We start from the raw sequence: 17,488 nt of genomic DNA, 5'->3' as shown, positions 1-17,488 counted from the left end.
GATGGCGAGACTTGCACATTATCTGGGTCACAGGCTTTATTTTTGGTACAATGAAGATGGCAATGTGAAGTAAACTTGCAAAAAAAAACACAAACCCACATGCTTGTTTTGTTTTTTTTCCTTGAAGCACCAGAGCCAATGGATTTGGATGGTCCCAAGGGAAACGGCTACATCAAGACTGAGTTAATCTCTGTGTCTGAAGTGTAAGTGTCCACAAAAATGCTGTATTTTTAAGAACTGATCATAAGTATTTAGCTGTAGTTCATGTCTCTTCACAGTATTTAAGGTGTAGGTGCCCCTGCCAAATATTTCCTCTCTGAGGATCATTCATGCAGTGCTGTGTTTAAAACACCATTTTTAGATAAAAACCCTAGAAACTTGCAGGTAGTTGTACTGACAAATGATTTCTTAAAGACTTGTTGGACTTCCTTGATTAGGATGTGCATCCCTGAGTAGTCCCAGTTCTCACTTAAAGCCATCTGGCTGGCTTTGCAAAGCCTGGTGTATTGCTCATAGGCCAGGTCTTCTTCACAAGAGGCCTCTTTAGTGGCCTTCTGGCCTCAGAGCCAGACATGGTAGCCCAGCTATGCCTCATTTCTTTACTGAAGGTTTATCCCTGCTCTTCTCCATTAGCCACCCTTCCAGGCTCCAGTCTCCAGAAAACCTGCTCCCCATGTCTCCTGAGGAGTTTGATGAGGTGTCTCGGATGGTGGGCCCGGCAGAGATTGACACTGTGGTATGTATCATGAACCAGCCGTTTGCAGGGTGCTTGAGCCAGAACTTGCTTTTTGCCTTTTTTTCCCCTCCAGATGTACCTCAGACACTTAACACAAGTGAACACTTCAGAACATATCTCTTCACACATGTAGGGAAAGCTGGGGATCCAGAGTTGAACTGGGATTGCCATCAGTTGTTCTTTCCACCTGTCTGTGGGGATAGAGGTGAAGAACAGGAGAGCAAAGCTTCCTGTGTGTACCCTGTAGGTGGAGGGAAGACGAGAAGGGAGGAAGGAGCATCGCTGTAGTCCTTCCTGTGGGGTCTGGGTGGGGAGGGCCTCTAGAGTAGGAGTGCAGTTTGGATGTGTTGCTCTGGCAGTGCTGCCAAGATTCTTCCTGTTAACAGAGCAGTGTTGTCCTTGCAGGATGTGCTTCAGAAAAAATATCAAAATTAAAGTATGGGATTTCCCCCCTCCCCGGGTAGTTGGATCTTAAGGTGTGAGTCTGGTTTTATTTAGGGAGAACATGGTCATGCTCTGGTTAGCAAATACTTGAGTATTAGGGCTTACTTGGCTTGTTTAATGGACATTTCCTTTTCTTGTTGCAGATGTGTACACATATGCAGCTCTGAGCTTTGGTTGAGCTTTTTACTGCGTCGTTAACGTGGCTGATTCGCTTTCGCGTCCTGCACTGCCGTCCATGCCTTGGTGACACGCTTCCCTGCCGTTCTTTGGTTTCTCAACCTGAAGGTCCAGTAGCAATTTTTAGCTAATGGAAATATCAACAATAGCAGTCTCCTCATGTGCACTTCTTTGTTTAGTTAGCAAGAGTGGAGGAAGAGAAGAGGATAGGAATGTGAGGTCCTCAGCGAGAATGATAGGAGAAACACGCATTCATGTTTAAGGGAATTAGTTAAATGTAATGTTTAAAACAGTTGGCTGTACATAGAAGGCTTCAAAGGAAAGCTGGTTCTTCTGCAGAGGTTCTGCTCAGAAAGCTTGTGCCCTCTGTGTAACTACTTCTGCAGAACTTCCAGAGCTTTGCATTTTCATCTGCATCACAGAAAGGAAAAGGGAAACACTCTACACCAAATCCACGTGCTGCTGAAGTTTGCTGTGGTTTTAGCTTTTCTAGGCATGGCATGTTGAAAGGACAGAAAATGTTACCTGCATTTCATTTTTGCGGTTTCTGTAAGGCATAACCTTGCGTAGGATGTTTAGCACAATCTTTCACATAAAGAGCATTTCTTAGGACACCACCTTAAAGCTGCATTGGCACATGCTGAGCTTGCAAACCCAGGTGTACAATCAGGACTAAAGCTTCTGCAGACTGCAGTCATGCTGTCTTGCAGAGTATCAAGACAAAATGAAAACCTACTCTTAAAAAGGGTGCAGAAGGGCTTGAAGTATGTTTTTACTCACTGTGCTTAGCCTACCAAGGTGAGGATTTGGTCACTTCTATCTTTCACAATAATACATGCCCCATTTAGGTTAATAACAGGTGGAATGGAACTCAGTTTTCTCATGCATTATGAACCAGGGCATTTATTTAACTGTTGATTTGAATAGCTAGAAGATCCTACAGGCTTTGATAATGAAGTGGTTAGCGATTAGGGATGAGGCACAGGAAAGTGAGGGAGTTAAATTTATACAGAACAACAGCTGCAGGACATGCAGTTTGTGGTACTTAAAGGATGAAACTGTTTTTCCACCAGAGGAGGAACACATTTGTTTCTCAGCATGTTTGAAGATAATTAACAACTCACAGTTCAGAGGCAAGGCTGTCTCAGGCAGCTGGTCTCTGCACCAGGGGTATCTATTAGTGCAGACTGCTAATTAGCACACAGAGGAACAGAGGGACTGCAGAGCACTTGTGCTGGATCCCACCGGTTCAGGTGGAACAGCAACAGGAACAGGGCAGCTGGCTGTAGCAGGGGGTTGGACAAGGTGACCTCCAACTTCAGCCCCAGCCCAGCGGTGACTCAGGTGCTACTGCAGCCTCTCCCCCCACTGCTGTCTAGTCTATTCCCACCACCTGGGAGAGCAGCAGCAGCCCATGGGACTCACAGAGGTTACAGAGCTGCTTCTCTAGATCCAGCAGCTGCTGTTTGGGAGATAAAAGACTGGAGCAGTTTAGTGTGTTACGCCCAAGACGACTGATGTGCCCCCTGCAAAAGCTCGGGAGAAAAATTAAAGGACCTATATGTATTTAAAGGAAAGCATTGCCAAACTGACTTATTTTTGGTGCTCTGAGTTACTAAGGTTAACAATGCTACAGGATATCACAACTGGTAACTTACTGCTTTTATCTTATTGTAACTAGCTGAATGTGTATCTTTATTGTTAATAAAAAAAGCATTTGTTTCTTGATCTACACCTTGTACTCATGTTCCATATGCAGCAGTTTGTCTTTATTAGTTTTATATTTGTTTTATCAACCAGAGTGGAATGTTCTTCTGAGATTTAAAGCAGTAGCCTTTTTCATGGCTTAGTTTTTCCAGTAGTTCTTAAAGTAGTGATTTTTCCACAATGGAATATTCTTTTGCCATTTTAAATAGATGGAACTGTCAGTTGACATTTTTGTCCTATCTCTTGTTTGTTGACTACTTTTACTACAAAGATGATATGTTTTCCAGTAGTTTACTACTCTGTATCTCATTTTAAACTTGCTTGTATAACTAAAGTGTTAAAGCTCTGAAGCCTAAGGAGGTATGGATGCTATTAATTCTCTATATTGTAGCAGGTCAGTCTGCTCTGGAGTACTTAGAAGGTGCCTGTTAACTTTTTTTTATTATTGATTGTATCACTTCACTGATTTGTTTTCTTCCCCACCCTAAGTTCAATAAACTGAACTTGAATTTCTAATTTGAGTCATCAGTAGGATAACTGATGTATAGCTAACCTTTGTGAGCTACCAAGCTGGACCACTGCTGCATCATTTTTCTCTGAGGCTATTAAGTGATGTGATCCCTTGTCTCATGCTTGTTGGGCTTTTATATGAACAGCCAGAAGAATAATAAAGGAAAGAAACTGTTGCTGTGATAAAGGATAGCAGGAGTGAAGAGTAGGCAAGAGAAAGCCAGAGCTGTTGAAAGTACCTGGACAATCCACTTAAAAATTCCAGCATTAACAAAAAGCAATCAGTAAAAGAACGCAGCTCTGGAAGTGTAGGTTTCAAAAAAACAATCAGAAAAAAGCTAGATTATATAAATTAATTCTGATTTCCTGTAAGCTTTGCACAATGCAAATGACCAGAGTAGGTTTTCCTGGACAGCCTTCTCCGTGACTGAAGACTTATTTCAATGGCAGTCACATAGATAACCAATAAAACCAACCACCACCATCATCATCTTGGTATTTCCATTTATTATGCTGTAAAAAGCAACACTATCTGGAATTTATTTCTCAAAATAAATAACTTTCATTTTCAGAACCAGTACAGCTCAAGTTTAGATTCATTCATGGGAAACTGCTAGAAATACATTCATCACTGTCTAGTCCCCACAATACAGAATCTAAAGTCAAGATCAGCCCAGTCAATTACAATGACCAGAAGTACACTGCCAGTAAGTATAGTCACGGATAGTCCAGCTCTGAAGCAAAAAAATCTGGTACAATACAGTTTGTTCACAAAGATAGGCTAATTAATGCTAAGACTACCACAAGATTTCTGAGTACAAAGCATTAAGTTAGCTTAACGATTTTTAGGCTGTGATACAGAAGAAACATATATGACATAAAAACAAAGGAGTGGGGGAATCCTCTTTGGAGCATAAGGAAGTCAGCGCTGGATAAGATAACCAAAAGCTATTTACTGTAAAATCTACATGTCAGTGTCATGAATGATAAACAGCCAAACCAATGTACTGCATATATTTATATTCATAAATAACGCCATGTCTAAGTAGCTGCATTGCTGAATTGGACATTACAAAATAATCCATCTTCTCACAATGAGAAAATACTAAAACTAACCAGCAAAAATGCACTGAAGCTAAGACCGGCTAAAAGCACGCGGTATGAAAGTGTTAACTTTAGGGACAGCTGTGATCTTCAATGTCAACCCAGTTAAAATCTTTTTGGTTTTGGTTTGTTTATATATGTGTACTATATAATATACTTATCTTTTTAAAATGCCAGTTTGAACAATGCAATGTCAGGTAAATAAAGCTAAATCAGGTATTTTTCTGAGAAGCTATAGGATGTGTTTTAATAGGGAAAAAATATGGAAGAGGTCAGATTACCACAGAAATTCAGAATACTAAAGTAGAATCCATCTGAAAGTATTCATTTACACTACAGCCAACAGATCTGTTGCCAGAGAAAACATGTTGGAATTTAGTTCAGGGTGCAGCAGAGAAGAGGCCTTTGCTACTCAGTGACCGATGTGGCTCAACAAAGAACCAAGAGGCTGTTTTGTTTAGGTCTTGGTTAGAACTGAGGTGGCGGTGACACAGGACGTGAAAAGAAGGGGCTAAAAGCCTTCAGAAAAATAGCTGATCTTCAGAAGAACAAAAACAAAAACAAAACCACCAAACCAAAAAACCCAACCATCTTAAGAACAGTAAAATTCTTGAGAAAAAGTGTTTGATAACCATGCCAGCCAGCTTCAAAATGCTATTTCAGGGCTTCAGACTTTCAGACTCTTCCAAGATTTCATCATCATGAAGACAGTCACTGTTTGTGATGAGTACCAAGCACTTTTCCATGTGATTTGTCCTCCCTGCAGGAAGGCAGTATGGCATATCAACAAGAGACTGTACAGGAACTAGAAAGGTTTTGTTCTCAACTATACTGACCTGCTGGGTTGCTCTGGAGAAGTTATTTCTCTCTAAGCCTTAGTGTACCCATTGCTAAAGGAGGATAATGTGGTTCAGATCATCTTTATAAAGTGCTTGGGCCATTCTAGAAAGAATTTGGGCATTATTTCAGGAGGATCTTGGTGCCAAAACACAGAAAGTTTGAACTTTGAGATCTAATGACTTGAACACTACGTGTTAGGATAAAAACCATCATATACACAATTCTCAAGCACAATCTCCTTTTCCATGTGCTAAGCGATTCTTGCCTAAAATTCTTGTGCTAAAATTCTTGCCTATGTCCAACAACTGATGTGTTTTGTGAGTATCTTAAGTGACAGCTCACTTCTGAGGTTTTGTGCCACAGTACTGGCAGAAGCAATTGCACACGGGACAGGGAGCTGTGGTAACATTGTACTCCTGCAAACAACAAATATCTACATCTACATTTCCCACGACAAGGCAAGTGCCGTGCTGGCTCCAGTGGCAAGACATTAAATGCCACCACAAAAGGCATTTACCTACTTGTGCTCCTGGTGCTGAACTCCTGTTCTACACCAGCGGAATCTCACTGATGCAATATCCTGCTCCCTGGTTGATGGCAGTGCAGGAAGAGAACATACTCAAAAACCTGGCTTATCTCCTGCTCTGCTCATGCTTTGATTGGCTCTATGCTCCTTAAAGCTGTTTCACTCCGTCCGTGTTCCTTATTACAAGCCTAAATTAGTTCAGAGTTACATGTAGTATTTGGTTTAGTTCTTTGTCTTTCCTGTACTTCCATTCCCCTCGCTGGCTCCTGGTGCACCCACCCAGGACACCACCTGCCAGCCCCAGAGGGGGTTTGAGGCTTGCCAAGGCTTGCTGTAGTGCAAATAGACCTGCAAGGAACACCTGCACGGAGTGGAAGCACCCGCTTTCCCCAGTCACAGGGAAGTACTTTAGCAGCTGAACATGGAGAGAGAGGAGGGAGGCAAGACAAAGGGAACTGAAAGAAACGCTTCCAAACAAAAACCCCACTACACACCAGTGTTACAAGTCACATTCCCCTACGCCATTTGGTCAAACAAACCTTTAAACACATTCCCTGACAAGACTACCTCTAAGAACAAGCCTAGACCATTGACAATTGTCACCTATATACTCTGTGATATTTATATTATGTAAACAAGGTTGTGTGGAAACAGGTTTTTTCTATTTTTTCCAAAAGATAAGTGCAGGTCCTTACTTAACACACCCAGCCTAAATCTACATCAGCATCTTCAGCTTTCAAAAAACCTCACTGACGCTCATACCTGACAGTACTCTGGCTCACCTTGGCCATACTGGAAACAGAGGGCTAGAGAAAAAAAAAATTCAGCAAAAAAATTCCTGACCACAGACTAGAGTTTACATAGAACACAAAAATAAATTAAGTAGTGCACAGTAAAGCCAACAACAGCTAAATATTTTTATACATCAATTATATGCAGCATGAGGTAATATTGCTCACATTATGGAGGGAGATTCTTAGTTGGTTTTGTTTCTTTTGAAGAGATTGGATTTGTCCTGTGCGTATAGAAACTCCTGTAACGTAACACTGAAGTAACAGAGACTTCTGTAAAATATATACCACTATCAGATAGAAACACACACGCTCTTCATTACTTATGTATACCACAATTAAATAGGTAAGTGATTTGATTCTTAGGATCTAGCTGAAGATGATTATAGTAAGCCATCCAGATTTTTATGAACCGTTCGGTTCTCCTTCCCGTTGTTGGAATCCTCTGATGGCGTGTATTGGACCTGATATTCTTGGAGAATTTTAAAAACATCATGGTGTCCGAAATGTAAAGCTTCATCCATAGGAGTGTTATTCCACCTACAAGAAGCAACACGGTATTTTTAAGACCAGCATGTGAAGCACAGAGCCAAAAGCACCAAAAATCTAGTTCTTTACATACTGTGCTGGTAATTCAGCACACAGACCACACTCAGTTCAGTAACTGTGGAATTACTTCATTAAGCTGAGCATAATTTTTTATTCCTGTTTGCTCTGCAGAGCCTACAAAAAAGGACCCGGTTCCTTTTGCTTCAGTGGACTGGATCAATACATTTCACTCTTATTTGATAGACACCTCACTCAGGGAGTATGGAGATGGTACTGGAGCATCTTTCCCCCAAACCAGCAATAAAAACCACTCACCTGTCTTTGGGGAAAGGATTCACTTTGCATGCTTCCAGTAGAAACTTAACAACATCTACATGTCCTATAAGAAAAGCAGGTTTGTGAGTATATGTACTTATATACACCCACGTATATACAGACAAAAGCAGGTATGCACAGAGAGAGCAAAGATACTCTAAAGCAAGCTGACCACCTCCCACTGACAGAGAGAGCAAACGACATGTGAGGAGACATTACCTTCTGCAGCTGCCACATGCAGGGCTGTCCGTGAGTCATAGTCTCTTTGCTCCATATCCATTCCTGACAGAGCAAATCTTAAAAAAAGATTACAGAGAAAAGTCTTACATAATTGAACCAAGTTACAAAACTAGCATGGAACAGCATCCCTCTGCTGAGGGTACCTTTTTGATGGTTAGGTTTGGGTCTTTCGGTTGAGTTTTGGGTGAACATATTAAATCTCTATCTCATGCAGCTCAATGTCCCCAACACAGAAGCAGTGCATGTGTATGTTCATAAATAAACAACAGCAGGAACCAAACAAGCAGCATTCCTATTCCCAGACCCCCGCTGATTTTTACCTCCGGAGTGCAGACACATCCCCTGTGTAGGCAGCAAACAGCAGATTTATCACAGACTTCACCTATAAAGAGAGATGAAGTCCAGTTTATTGATCTTCTTTCCTCAAAAAGGAAACCCAGAAAAGCCCAGCGTGGCCAGCTGGTTCAGTGCTTATGAAACTTGCTAATTGTATCCCCTTGCTTGGCCACATTTTGCAGTACAGCATAAAACACTGGAAGAATTCACTCCAGCTTGCTTCGCTACCAGTACTGTAAGGTCTGTCTTTCCAAGGCTGAAGTCATTTAAGACAGTAAAAGAACTATAAAACATGCATTTCTGCTGTACTGTGGTAAAAAATATGAGCTTGCTGGATGGACAAACCGTATTTCTCTCTTTGACTGCCCAGTGACACCAAGTATTCAATTGCACAAACAGTATCACTTTAACAATTCATAAAACCATGAACTCCTCATAAGACTAACTCATTCTGGAAAAGTAAGTTTTTTGGTTTTTTTTTATTAACTGCAAAGATTCCTAGTGCCAGGAGAAATCTATGTTAGCAGAAGAGAAGAAACAATACTGTCGGGCTACACCAACCTCGCCCCATGCACATTAAAAATGTGTCCTGGCTATAACAACTCTGCAAGTTTTAACAAGAGCCAAAAATGACAAGCTAGATCGTTTCAAGCGTCCCACATCAGCTTCTTTCATGAACTGATACAGCCACTTCTAGCCACTGTTTCTCAGTAATTTCCAGTAAAATTTCTAAATGCTGCTTTTGCTTTTTGAGTCTACAAAGCTCTGCCGCTGCCACCAGCCAAGAAACAGAGATAAAGGAGGAAACCGATGCTGCATTGACCTTCTACAACAAGGAGGAGAAACAAACAAAACAAAAAAATCCCCACCCACAAGCAAGTCTCCCACAGATTCCCGCAAGAACACTGGCATATTTTCACAAGGCCACAGAAGAGCCAACATCTGTGCCTCTTATAAACCACACTTGTGGAATTGCTTGTTGTTTTTTACACCTCAAATATGCACTGACGCAAAGAGAGACCCAACTATAAGGAGAAAGTGGTGCAAAGGCCAGGATGGAAATACAAAGGGGACACAGAGCCATCCTCACTCCAGTACCCACAATCTACTGCAGTTCCCCCAGCTGCCCCATGGCTGGGTTTGCCTCCTCTCCAGCCCTGGCTCAGCATCGGGGTTGCAGGACCACGGGAATGAGCCACTGCCCCGCAGGGTTACGGCATTTCTACCTTCCTGGGGTGATCTTGTAGCTGTCACAGATACACAGACTTGCACCAGCAAGTCCAGCTCAGGGTACCCAACCACAGTCTCATTGGGCTTTCCATAGCAAACAGCACAGCCACGCCGAAGTATCAAAATCTCCCAACAGAGTGCACATCTTTTACAGTCACTGGGCTGCAAACTGTATTTAAACACAGGTGTGAAAGGGCAATTTGGTTGCATAATCTCTACATTTCATCAAGATGATTCAGGCGTTTTCCTCAGGGAGGGAGAAGCTGAGCACTGCTCTGCTGCTGGGGCCCTGCAGGCAGACCAGGCTGGCTGCACTCCCACGTTTCAGGTCCTGCAGGTGCTGAATACTCTCCCTTTTCAGGATCTAGGATGACCAAAGGACACTCTTGTCTTTCATAAAAACCATTTCAGAGGTAACTGACCATTTTGGCTGGGCTTCTTGATGTTTCTGGGAAATGCAAATGTGTAATAAAGCAATAACATAAAAATAACACACATTCCATTTTTCAAAAAACCTTCCAAGTGCAGCCAGGGCCCAGAATCCCTCTGGATTCAGCTGAACATTTCGCTAAGAAGCCATTTTCTATAATGATGTGACAAAATGTAATTTGGAGGTTTCTGAGGCTTTCTAACACAATCATCTTAGGCCAGGTCTCTCAGCAATCTGGGAGAGGTTAAAGCTGCTCCTTTCTTAAGATATAGTGTGTAAAATGCAAGGCTGCATTATTATGCATCTAAACTTCTTAACAGATCAAAACAAAGAAATACAAATCCAGACACACAGAAAAAAAATATCTGCTTATTTAGTTCAGAAGAAGTAAAACTGGGAAGAAACACTACTGCTCCCTGTACAACAGCAAAAGTAATAGGATACAAAAAACAGGAGAAAACCAACAAATTTAGCAGGGCAATTATTAGTCGAGTAATTATCCGAAACTGGTCAAGAATGAGCTCAAGCTGAGAAAAAAAAGCAAAATGTAGCCATCATAGCTGAAACAATCCCTTTGGGGCTACCATCACTCCTGCTTCTAGAAAGACTTCAATGATTTTATGGAAGAATTGGATTTACTAGCAACAAAACACACCTTGATTCCGTAACTGAACCCCACTCTACCAGCAGCACAGCCCAGGCCAAAAAGTTAACAGATTTTATGAAGTGAAAATTTGTTAATGAACAAATGAAATTGTTCAAAAGGCATCCATAAACAACAGAAGTTTTACTGGGTTCACACAAAAAAAAAAGTTAACTCAATAAAATTTAGAAATCTGCAAATGCAAAACACATTTTTGAATTCAAAGTAAGAATATACCATTTCCGTGAGCACCTTAAGGATCTTTCCTTAGTTTTCAAGAGAGTATTAATCCAAGAAGGATATATACTAAATCATCATGTAAGAGGCTATCATTTACACTGAGAAAAAATTACTATGTGAACAGCACTTGCTGCCAGAAGCTTTGTATCTGTGCAGAATCTCACTTAAGCTGCCATAAAGTCAAGTACAAATTCTTTACCCCCAAACTCACACAGTACTAGCCTGAAATAAGAGGTCCATTGCAAAAAAATCAAGAACCAAAATAAACTCTAAAGTGGGAGTGGCAAACATAAGATTTCGGGGGGTTTAACGGTAGGGGAGAAAAAAACCAGTGAAGATGACAGATGAGTTGTGTCCATTCAAACTAGGTAGGGCAAAAGACAACTAATTTAAGTGTTTAGAGACTGTGAGTGAGTTTCTCACCAAGTGGCTCACAATCCTCATGATCCACATTCAGTGCTGGTGCTTCTATAACTGCACTGGTGAACACAATTTTTCCTAATGTTTGGAAACAGAAAGTTTACTACCTTCAACCCAACAGCCATGAACTACCTTTTTCTACTGCACATAATTCCATAACTATGAAAATTTAATAAAATGAGAAGGGATGGAGTCCCTCTGCTATATATGAGCTGGATCACACGTTCCCATACAGCTGTATGGCAGAATCAAACCAAGAGTGGAAACTGTTCCACCTTCTGTCAAATGGGAGAGAATACCCGCATGCACCGAAGCAGAGGAACTTGGCAGCTTTCTTCTCATCATGCCATCAGCACAGAGCACTGCTCACTCAGCTACAACAAAACCCTCTTTTGTACAACACTCTTTCCTCAGTGCAGGATATAATCCTGGTTATCCAGGCAGTGAAACCAGCACAGAAAGGTTCCTCAGGAATACTTGTGTCATTCAATGCTAAAGATCAGAAACACACCTTGTTTTTTCACCTTCAGGTTAGTAGGTGTTAGAGGTCTTGGACTCGGGTAGATGAAGTTATGGAGGATTCAAGTCCTGCTTCATATTGGAGGTGACCAAATGACCCCCACCTCCAGAGGTCCTTTCCAGCTAACAGTCCTGCAAGTCTGTGGGTGAGGACAGTCATAGCACAAGAAAGAAAAGTCAAGACTGTTGTTGCTCAAGAACTACACCGAGGCCAAGTAAAAGGAAGGAAATACCCAGAGTTCAGAGTGGCAGGAAGTCACACTGCTGCAGCAGACACTTCAGATAAACACAGGGGACCAAAAGGCAAAAAAAAAAAGCACCAACCCAAAACCCCAAAAGCACAAACAGAGTGTTCTACGGCACTGAAAGCTGCAAAGGGAAACTCAGTGTTAACGTGATTCCTAGTCCAAAGCTTCATATCACAGTTATTTTAAGTATCTCCTAAACCTGGTTATGTTAAAAGTTTCAAAGAAGTCTCCTTCAAGCAGTGGTCAGATGTGAACTGACCACACAGGAACAGAGAAGAACAAGGACTGCCTCTGCCTTTCAGGGAGCACATGCCCAGCGCACAGCAAGTGCACTGTCAAAGGACTTGGGCAAGACATGAGAGTTTTTCTTTTGTTTTTCAATTTCTCAGTGTACCAACTTGAAACATCTAATAAAAAAAAAAGTTTAACTTCAGTGTTAATATGCTGAAGTCACTGTGCAAGTGAAATTTCAACACATCTACTCGATCTGAAAGGCTTAGCTGGAACATGCAAACTGCCTTGGTGGAGCATTTGTAACAACAATCTTTTCTACTTGAGCTGCACACCCAAATCCAGACTTATTTAAATGGTCTCATGATGGCTAATAGCAAATGACTGTACAAGACTGAGATGGAATCACTTCCCTCTTTACACAGACTGGGTTTAGAGGATTTTATTTTTTAGCGAAGAAAAGTGTGTCTATCACTGCCTGGCTCTAATTCCATCAACAGAAGACCACTCCAAACACCTCACAGAGAGAACTCTGACATCATTTTTGGCACTCAGATGGGAAATCGAGGCCCAGAGATGGAAATCAACTGCTACAGTCTCATGACAGGAGAGTGACCTAACACCTTCTGCCCACTGGCTCTCACGCTTCATCATTAATATAAACCAACCAAAGCTCAAGTGGGAACCAAACCCAAGCAGCTGAGTGTACCAGCCCTGTGCTCTGTCCCTGCCTGCATGTCCCCATCACTACAGGGCTCTGTCCCTCTCTGCTATCACTGCAACACCTCCAGCATGGCAGGGAGAGCCTCTGCTCTGCACTGCACTTGGGTCAGAAGAGAAAAGCCAAACAGCTGTGCATGTAAGGAAAACAAATCCTTTAGAAAAAATTAATTTAGCTCAAAGCTGGATTAATTCCATGAGAAGCTCTTAGCTAAAAAGGTCACTGAATCTGGATTTTAATTTCCTACTCTGTCCTGCTTCCTGAGAACATCTCCCCCTCCAATTTCTTTGAAAACATAACAGAATTTACATTCTAAAAAAATATTACTTACAGCTTTACTGTTTCTCCAGGTGGCTGAGCAATACAGTCAAGCCCAATAGTTTATAATAGTGCTGCTCAAGGCAATACAAACAAGGATAAATAAACAAACTCCCCTAAACTTTCCAGTGCTCTTTCCATGATATTTAGGGATGACGTCACAGGTTAGCCTTCAGAGATGTTAAAAATATTGAGAAAAAAAGGGTTTAAATGCATATTGTTTCTCAGGAACTTTACCATATCTGAACTTTACTATGCACCAGGATTGAGTGTGCTGACAAGAGACCTTCAAATACAACAAAGGGAGTTAAAAAAAGAGAGTAGAGCTAGTTGAGAGAAAACGAGCAGCACACTTCTCTCACATCCCATTTTCTATGCTTAAACTGGGACACAACATTTCCCTTTGGGAACCCTGCCCTCCTGGCCAACTGGCTTGAAGAACAAAGTTTTAAATGTTCCCCTGCACAGCACAGAGGTATAGAGACAGTTTGGGATATAAACTTCAGCTCTTGCAGCTCAGGACTTCCCCAATGACATGTGACTGTCACCCAACCCCAAGGCCTGATGCACTGGGATCCCAGCACGGGTCCCAGGTAAGCAGGGCCATGGGAACATGACACCCAGCCTCCTGACAAACCCTCCCAGCTGCAGGAGAGCTGCATGGCAATGGGAATGAAGTCCTGCAGCTCTTGGCCAGCACAGAGCACAGCAGGGCAATCAGCAGGGCTTGTCTGGAAGTGACCTGACTTATCCACACCACCACCACCCACCCACGCCAAGCACGGCTAATCTGCACGCACGACATCCTGGCTGCCTTCCTGGGGCACCTGCACGCACAGCAAGGGTGACACAGCCCAATTCCCTATTCATACCAAAAGTCTGTCAGATGATAGTTCCAAACTGCAGATCCTGGCAGCACATTGTTACAACCGGGAGGACGACGAGCGCCAAAGGGCTCAGTGACGTCCCACACATTCCCTCCTCGCCCTGCTGAAGGCCACCCACCCCGTTTGACGGCGGGGCCATACTGACACAGGGAGCACATGAGCCAAGGCCCAGGGGCCAGGCGGCCCCAGGGACCCCACGGCCGGCGGCAGCCACTGCCCATGAGCTCAGCTTTGCACCCATTGTTCAGAGCACACAGCACGGCTAATCCGGCTCAGCGCAGGATTAACTCGGAAACTCAAAAAATAGACTGTTAAGCTGTCCAAGGTGAGCACTCGTCTAGTGAACGGGGATTAACGCTTCACAGCGGAAAGGAACCAGCTACTCCAAACTCTGCCTACTCCAGAGGCCTCTGCAAATGGCCAAGCACTAACAAGGACGGCAGGAGCAAAGAGTTTACCTGAGCCACAAGCACAAAGCAATAAAAGCTCCCGAATCAACAGAAATTCAACTTCACAGTAGCGCTCTTCAGCTGCTGCTTTTCCTAAAGCTGATCCCCTGGTGAGGGTCATCGGGGTAGGCAGCAAAAAGCAATCACTCCTCCTGCTCTCCAGAAGAACTGCTGATTTTTAGATGCTTATTTTATCCATGGAAAAAAAATCCTGAAATATAAGACACCAGTATATATTCTGAAACAGCAACGCTGACCTACAAAAACCAGAAAAAGTAAATCTAGAGCACAAAGTAAACAATTTAGTCATCCAGTTTTTACACACGGAACTTGTAACTCAACCATGCCTGAAACACAGCCTTTAGACAACTTCTTCCCTGGATGTAAGGTTTTAAAATCAAACTGAAAAACAAAAGAGAAAACCCTCAAACCTGCTCAAAATGAATTTTGAAGCTTAACTTTGAAATTAAACATAGAATATAAGCAGCCCGTAAAAGGACAAAGATTAACCAGGGATGAATCCGAGAGAGGACGCAAATGTCTGTACCTTCAGACACTAGACAGGGCCACTTATTCTACAAATTAGCCATTTTTGTATTTACATTTAATTTGCAATAAGCTGGAAACTGCTCTCTCCCAAGTCTAAAAGAGATTGTCACAGTTTTCTTTTAAAATACCATGATTCAATACGAAGGCAAGTTATACTTTTTAGGGAAAGAAATCTCAGTCAGAAGTCTGTTTTTGCAATTGAGCTCCTGCTTTGTTTCCCATGAAATAAAGTGAAAGCTATTACCCAAGGGGAAGGGAAGCATTTACTTTTAAAAGTAAAAACTAAGACTGAACTGTAAACAAATACCCAACCAAAATAATACGGATTTGTCAAAAGCACGTAGGTATTGCTCTACCCACAGGCTGAAGTTTCATACAGCTTTTAGAACTGCTGGTGTTCAGTCTGGCACACACAGATCTCTAAAATCCAGGGTATGTGAGGAGTTGGAAGTGGTATTTTGATGGCCACAGTGCCAGAGCTGGAGCAGAGCACGCCTAACACCCCTCACGCAGAAACCTCCAAGCACAGCCTGGACCTGACCTGCCTGCCCCACTCCAATGCCAGCAGCCTGTCAGGATGCAACTCCTGGACTTAAGTGCTGTGTCTTCTTCACCAAAAGACCCCCTGACTAGTTTAAGTGTCCACTTAGGTGAGGGCTGGCTCTGAAGCAGCCTCAGAGCTTGTTGGTCAGGTTCTGCCCATGAATATTTCTAGGGATAGGCAATCCTTAAAGGCACTCAAACAGTCTCTAGATTAAGCCTCTACATTACATTATTCTACAGAAAACTAAGTTACATAAGAACAGGTAATTTATCTAAATAATTTCCTGAAGCATGCAAGAGGCTCTCAGCTTCAAGTAAGAGTGATATCTGATCCCACATACCTCTACAGCAACCCAACACCGACTGCCTCCGACAGAGCCTCTTCCCCTGACTTCAAATGAACACAGGATCATAATATAAAGTCAGAATTCTTTGGGAAGGTCTTTGTTACCCTTATACTATGAATAATAATAAGACACATCCAAAAATTAATACATATACTTACACACATTAAAACATTGACATTTTTGAAAATACAAACAAGGCTAGCTGTTCCACAAAACTTTCATTTATTCTTCCAAGACTTTTCCCCTCTCTTTACCCTATCTTCTGCACCATCTATCCTTGTTTCCTCATGTAATTTGAAGAAAGTGCAAAAATAACTTTAGAATCTGTCAATATTTACTCCTCTGTGTTTTGAAACTAACACAGGAAACAAGATTTTGTCAATATTTTTCCCCAGCCCATTTTCTAACCCTCTGACTATCCCTTCTCTTCCTCAAGATGGTGCAAGGTCCTCTTCACAGCTGGGGACAGAGGACCATACCCAGCTCCTTTAGTTTCACGAGCTGTGGGTGCAGCGTTTATTTTTGGACTCAAAGCTGCCACAAGTGACTTTCCTAGCTGCTGCCACGGAGTTTATTTTTGGAGTTTCCCTGGTAGAATTAACTTGAAATGCTGTTTGCACAGTATTTATTCATATAGCTTGTGCTGTTGATAGAAAACTAACAAGACTCACAAAGCACTTATTTATTCTTCCTTAGTTTCCAGCAGCCATGTTCAAACACAACCCATGTATACAACCAAAAGCTGCTTCTCCCATGAGTGATGTCTAGACTGCAGCCACACAAGAGGCTGTATTTCCATGTATCCATACCTAAAGCAGCTCTAAATCAACTGTACTGCTATAGCTGCAAAACCCTCTGGCAAGCCAGTTAGTTATTATTTTTATCTTTTTTTTTTTTAAAGCTGGACAAAATCCCAGTAGGCTTTTAAGCATCTTATTGCAATTCAACGATTAACATTTTCAAATCCAAATTTAATCTTTTAGCATAAAGTTAGTAATTTTCTCCTTCTGACTTCCTACATTTTTTAACTGCCTGGTACATACTGACAAAAAAAATTTTCGGTGGTCCTAAAAGTGTCTGTTTAAAATCCAAAAACAGAGCAAAGAGTTTTCACTAGGTTCAGTGAGCATCCAAACAAGCCTGTACCAGTAGCTCAGTCTTGGTACTTGTCACAGAAGCTGTGCATGAATGTAAGAAGTATTTAAATTAAACCAAATACATACACCAAAGATTTCTCTTGACACCAGGAAAAACAGAAGTCATAAACCCCTTCCTTCAACCTAAAAAGAACTGTCAATCTGCTTTTCTGGGAAGCATACAGGCTAAAGCTGCCAAAGGAGAAGTGCAGCCTTCCTGGACAGAAGGTCAAGTAGAGATGGTTTGTTCCCCTCTTCCCCTACTCAGCCACTGGCTTCAAACGGATTTCTACCATTCATAT

General features: G+C 42.1%; 2 protein-coding genes across 5 annotated transcripts in view; one reads left to right on the top strand and one right to left on the bottom strand.

The window, feature by feature from the left end:
- STAT1 (signal transducer and activator of transcription 1) overlaps positions 1-3,580 on the top strand; it is a 28,235-nt gene extending 24,655 nt beyond the window's left edge. For 2 of the 3 annotated variants that reach the window (XM_017828518.1, XM_017828515.1), the window contains 3 exons: positions 128-203; positions 634-736; positions 1,324-3,580. In XM_017828518.1, coding sequence (XP_017684007.1) covers positions 128-203; positions 634-736; positions 1,324-1,347 — 203 coding nt within the window. In that variant the 3' untranslated portion in view covers positions 1,348-3,580. Of the gene's footprint in view, positions 1-127; positions 208-633; positions 737-1,323 lie in introns of those variants that run through there. The other variant, XM_017828516.1, reaches the window with a different exon arrangement.
- Positions 3,581-7,041: 3,461 nt separating this feature from the next.
- Positions 7,042-17,488, bottom strand: part of GLS (glutaminase) — a 64,947-nt gene continuing 54,500 nt past the window's right edge. The window contains exons 15-18 of one of the 2 annotated variants that reach the window (XM_017828519.1): positions 8,260-8,321; positions 7,919-7,995; positions 7,700-7,763; positions 7,042-7,375 (exon numbers count right to left, since the gene is read on the bottom strand). In XM_017828519.1, the coding sequence (XP_017684008.1) occupies positions 7,219-7,375; positions 7,700-7,763; positions 7,919-7,995; positions 8,260-8,321 (360 nt within the window). In that variant the 3' untranslated portion in view covers positions 7,042-7,218. The remainder of the gene's footprint in view (positions 7,376-7,699; positions 7,764-7,918; positions 7,996-8,259; positions 8,322-17,488) is intronic. The other variant, XM_017828521.1, reaches the window with a different exon arrangement.

The sequence above is a fragment of the Lepidothrix coronata genome, unplaced genomic scaffold (assembly GCF_001604755.1).
Source record: "Lepidothrix coronata isolate B3197 unplaced genomic scaffold, Lepidothrix_coronata-1.0 Scaffold149, whole genome shotgun sequence".
Taxonomy (NCBI): Eukaryota; Metazoa; Chordata; class Aves; order Passeriformes; family Pipridae; genus Lepidothrix; species Lepidothrix coronata.
Note: the sequence above shows the minus strand (reverse complement) of the source record. Positions and strands in the feature narration are given on the sequence as shown.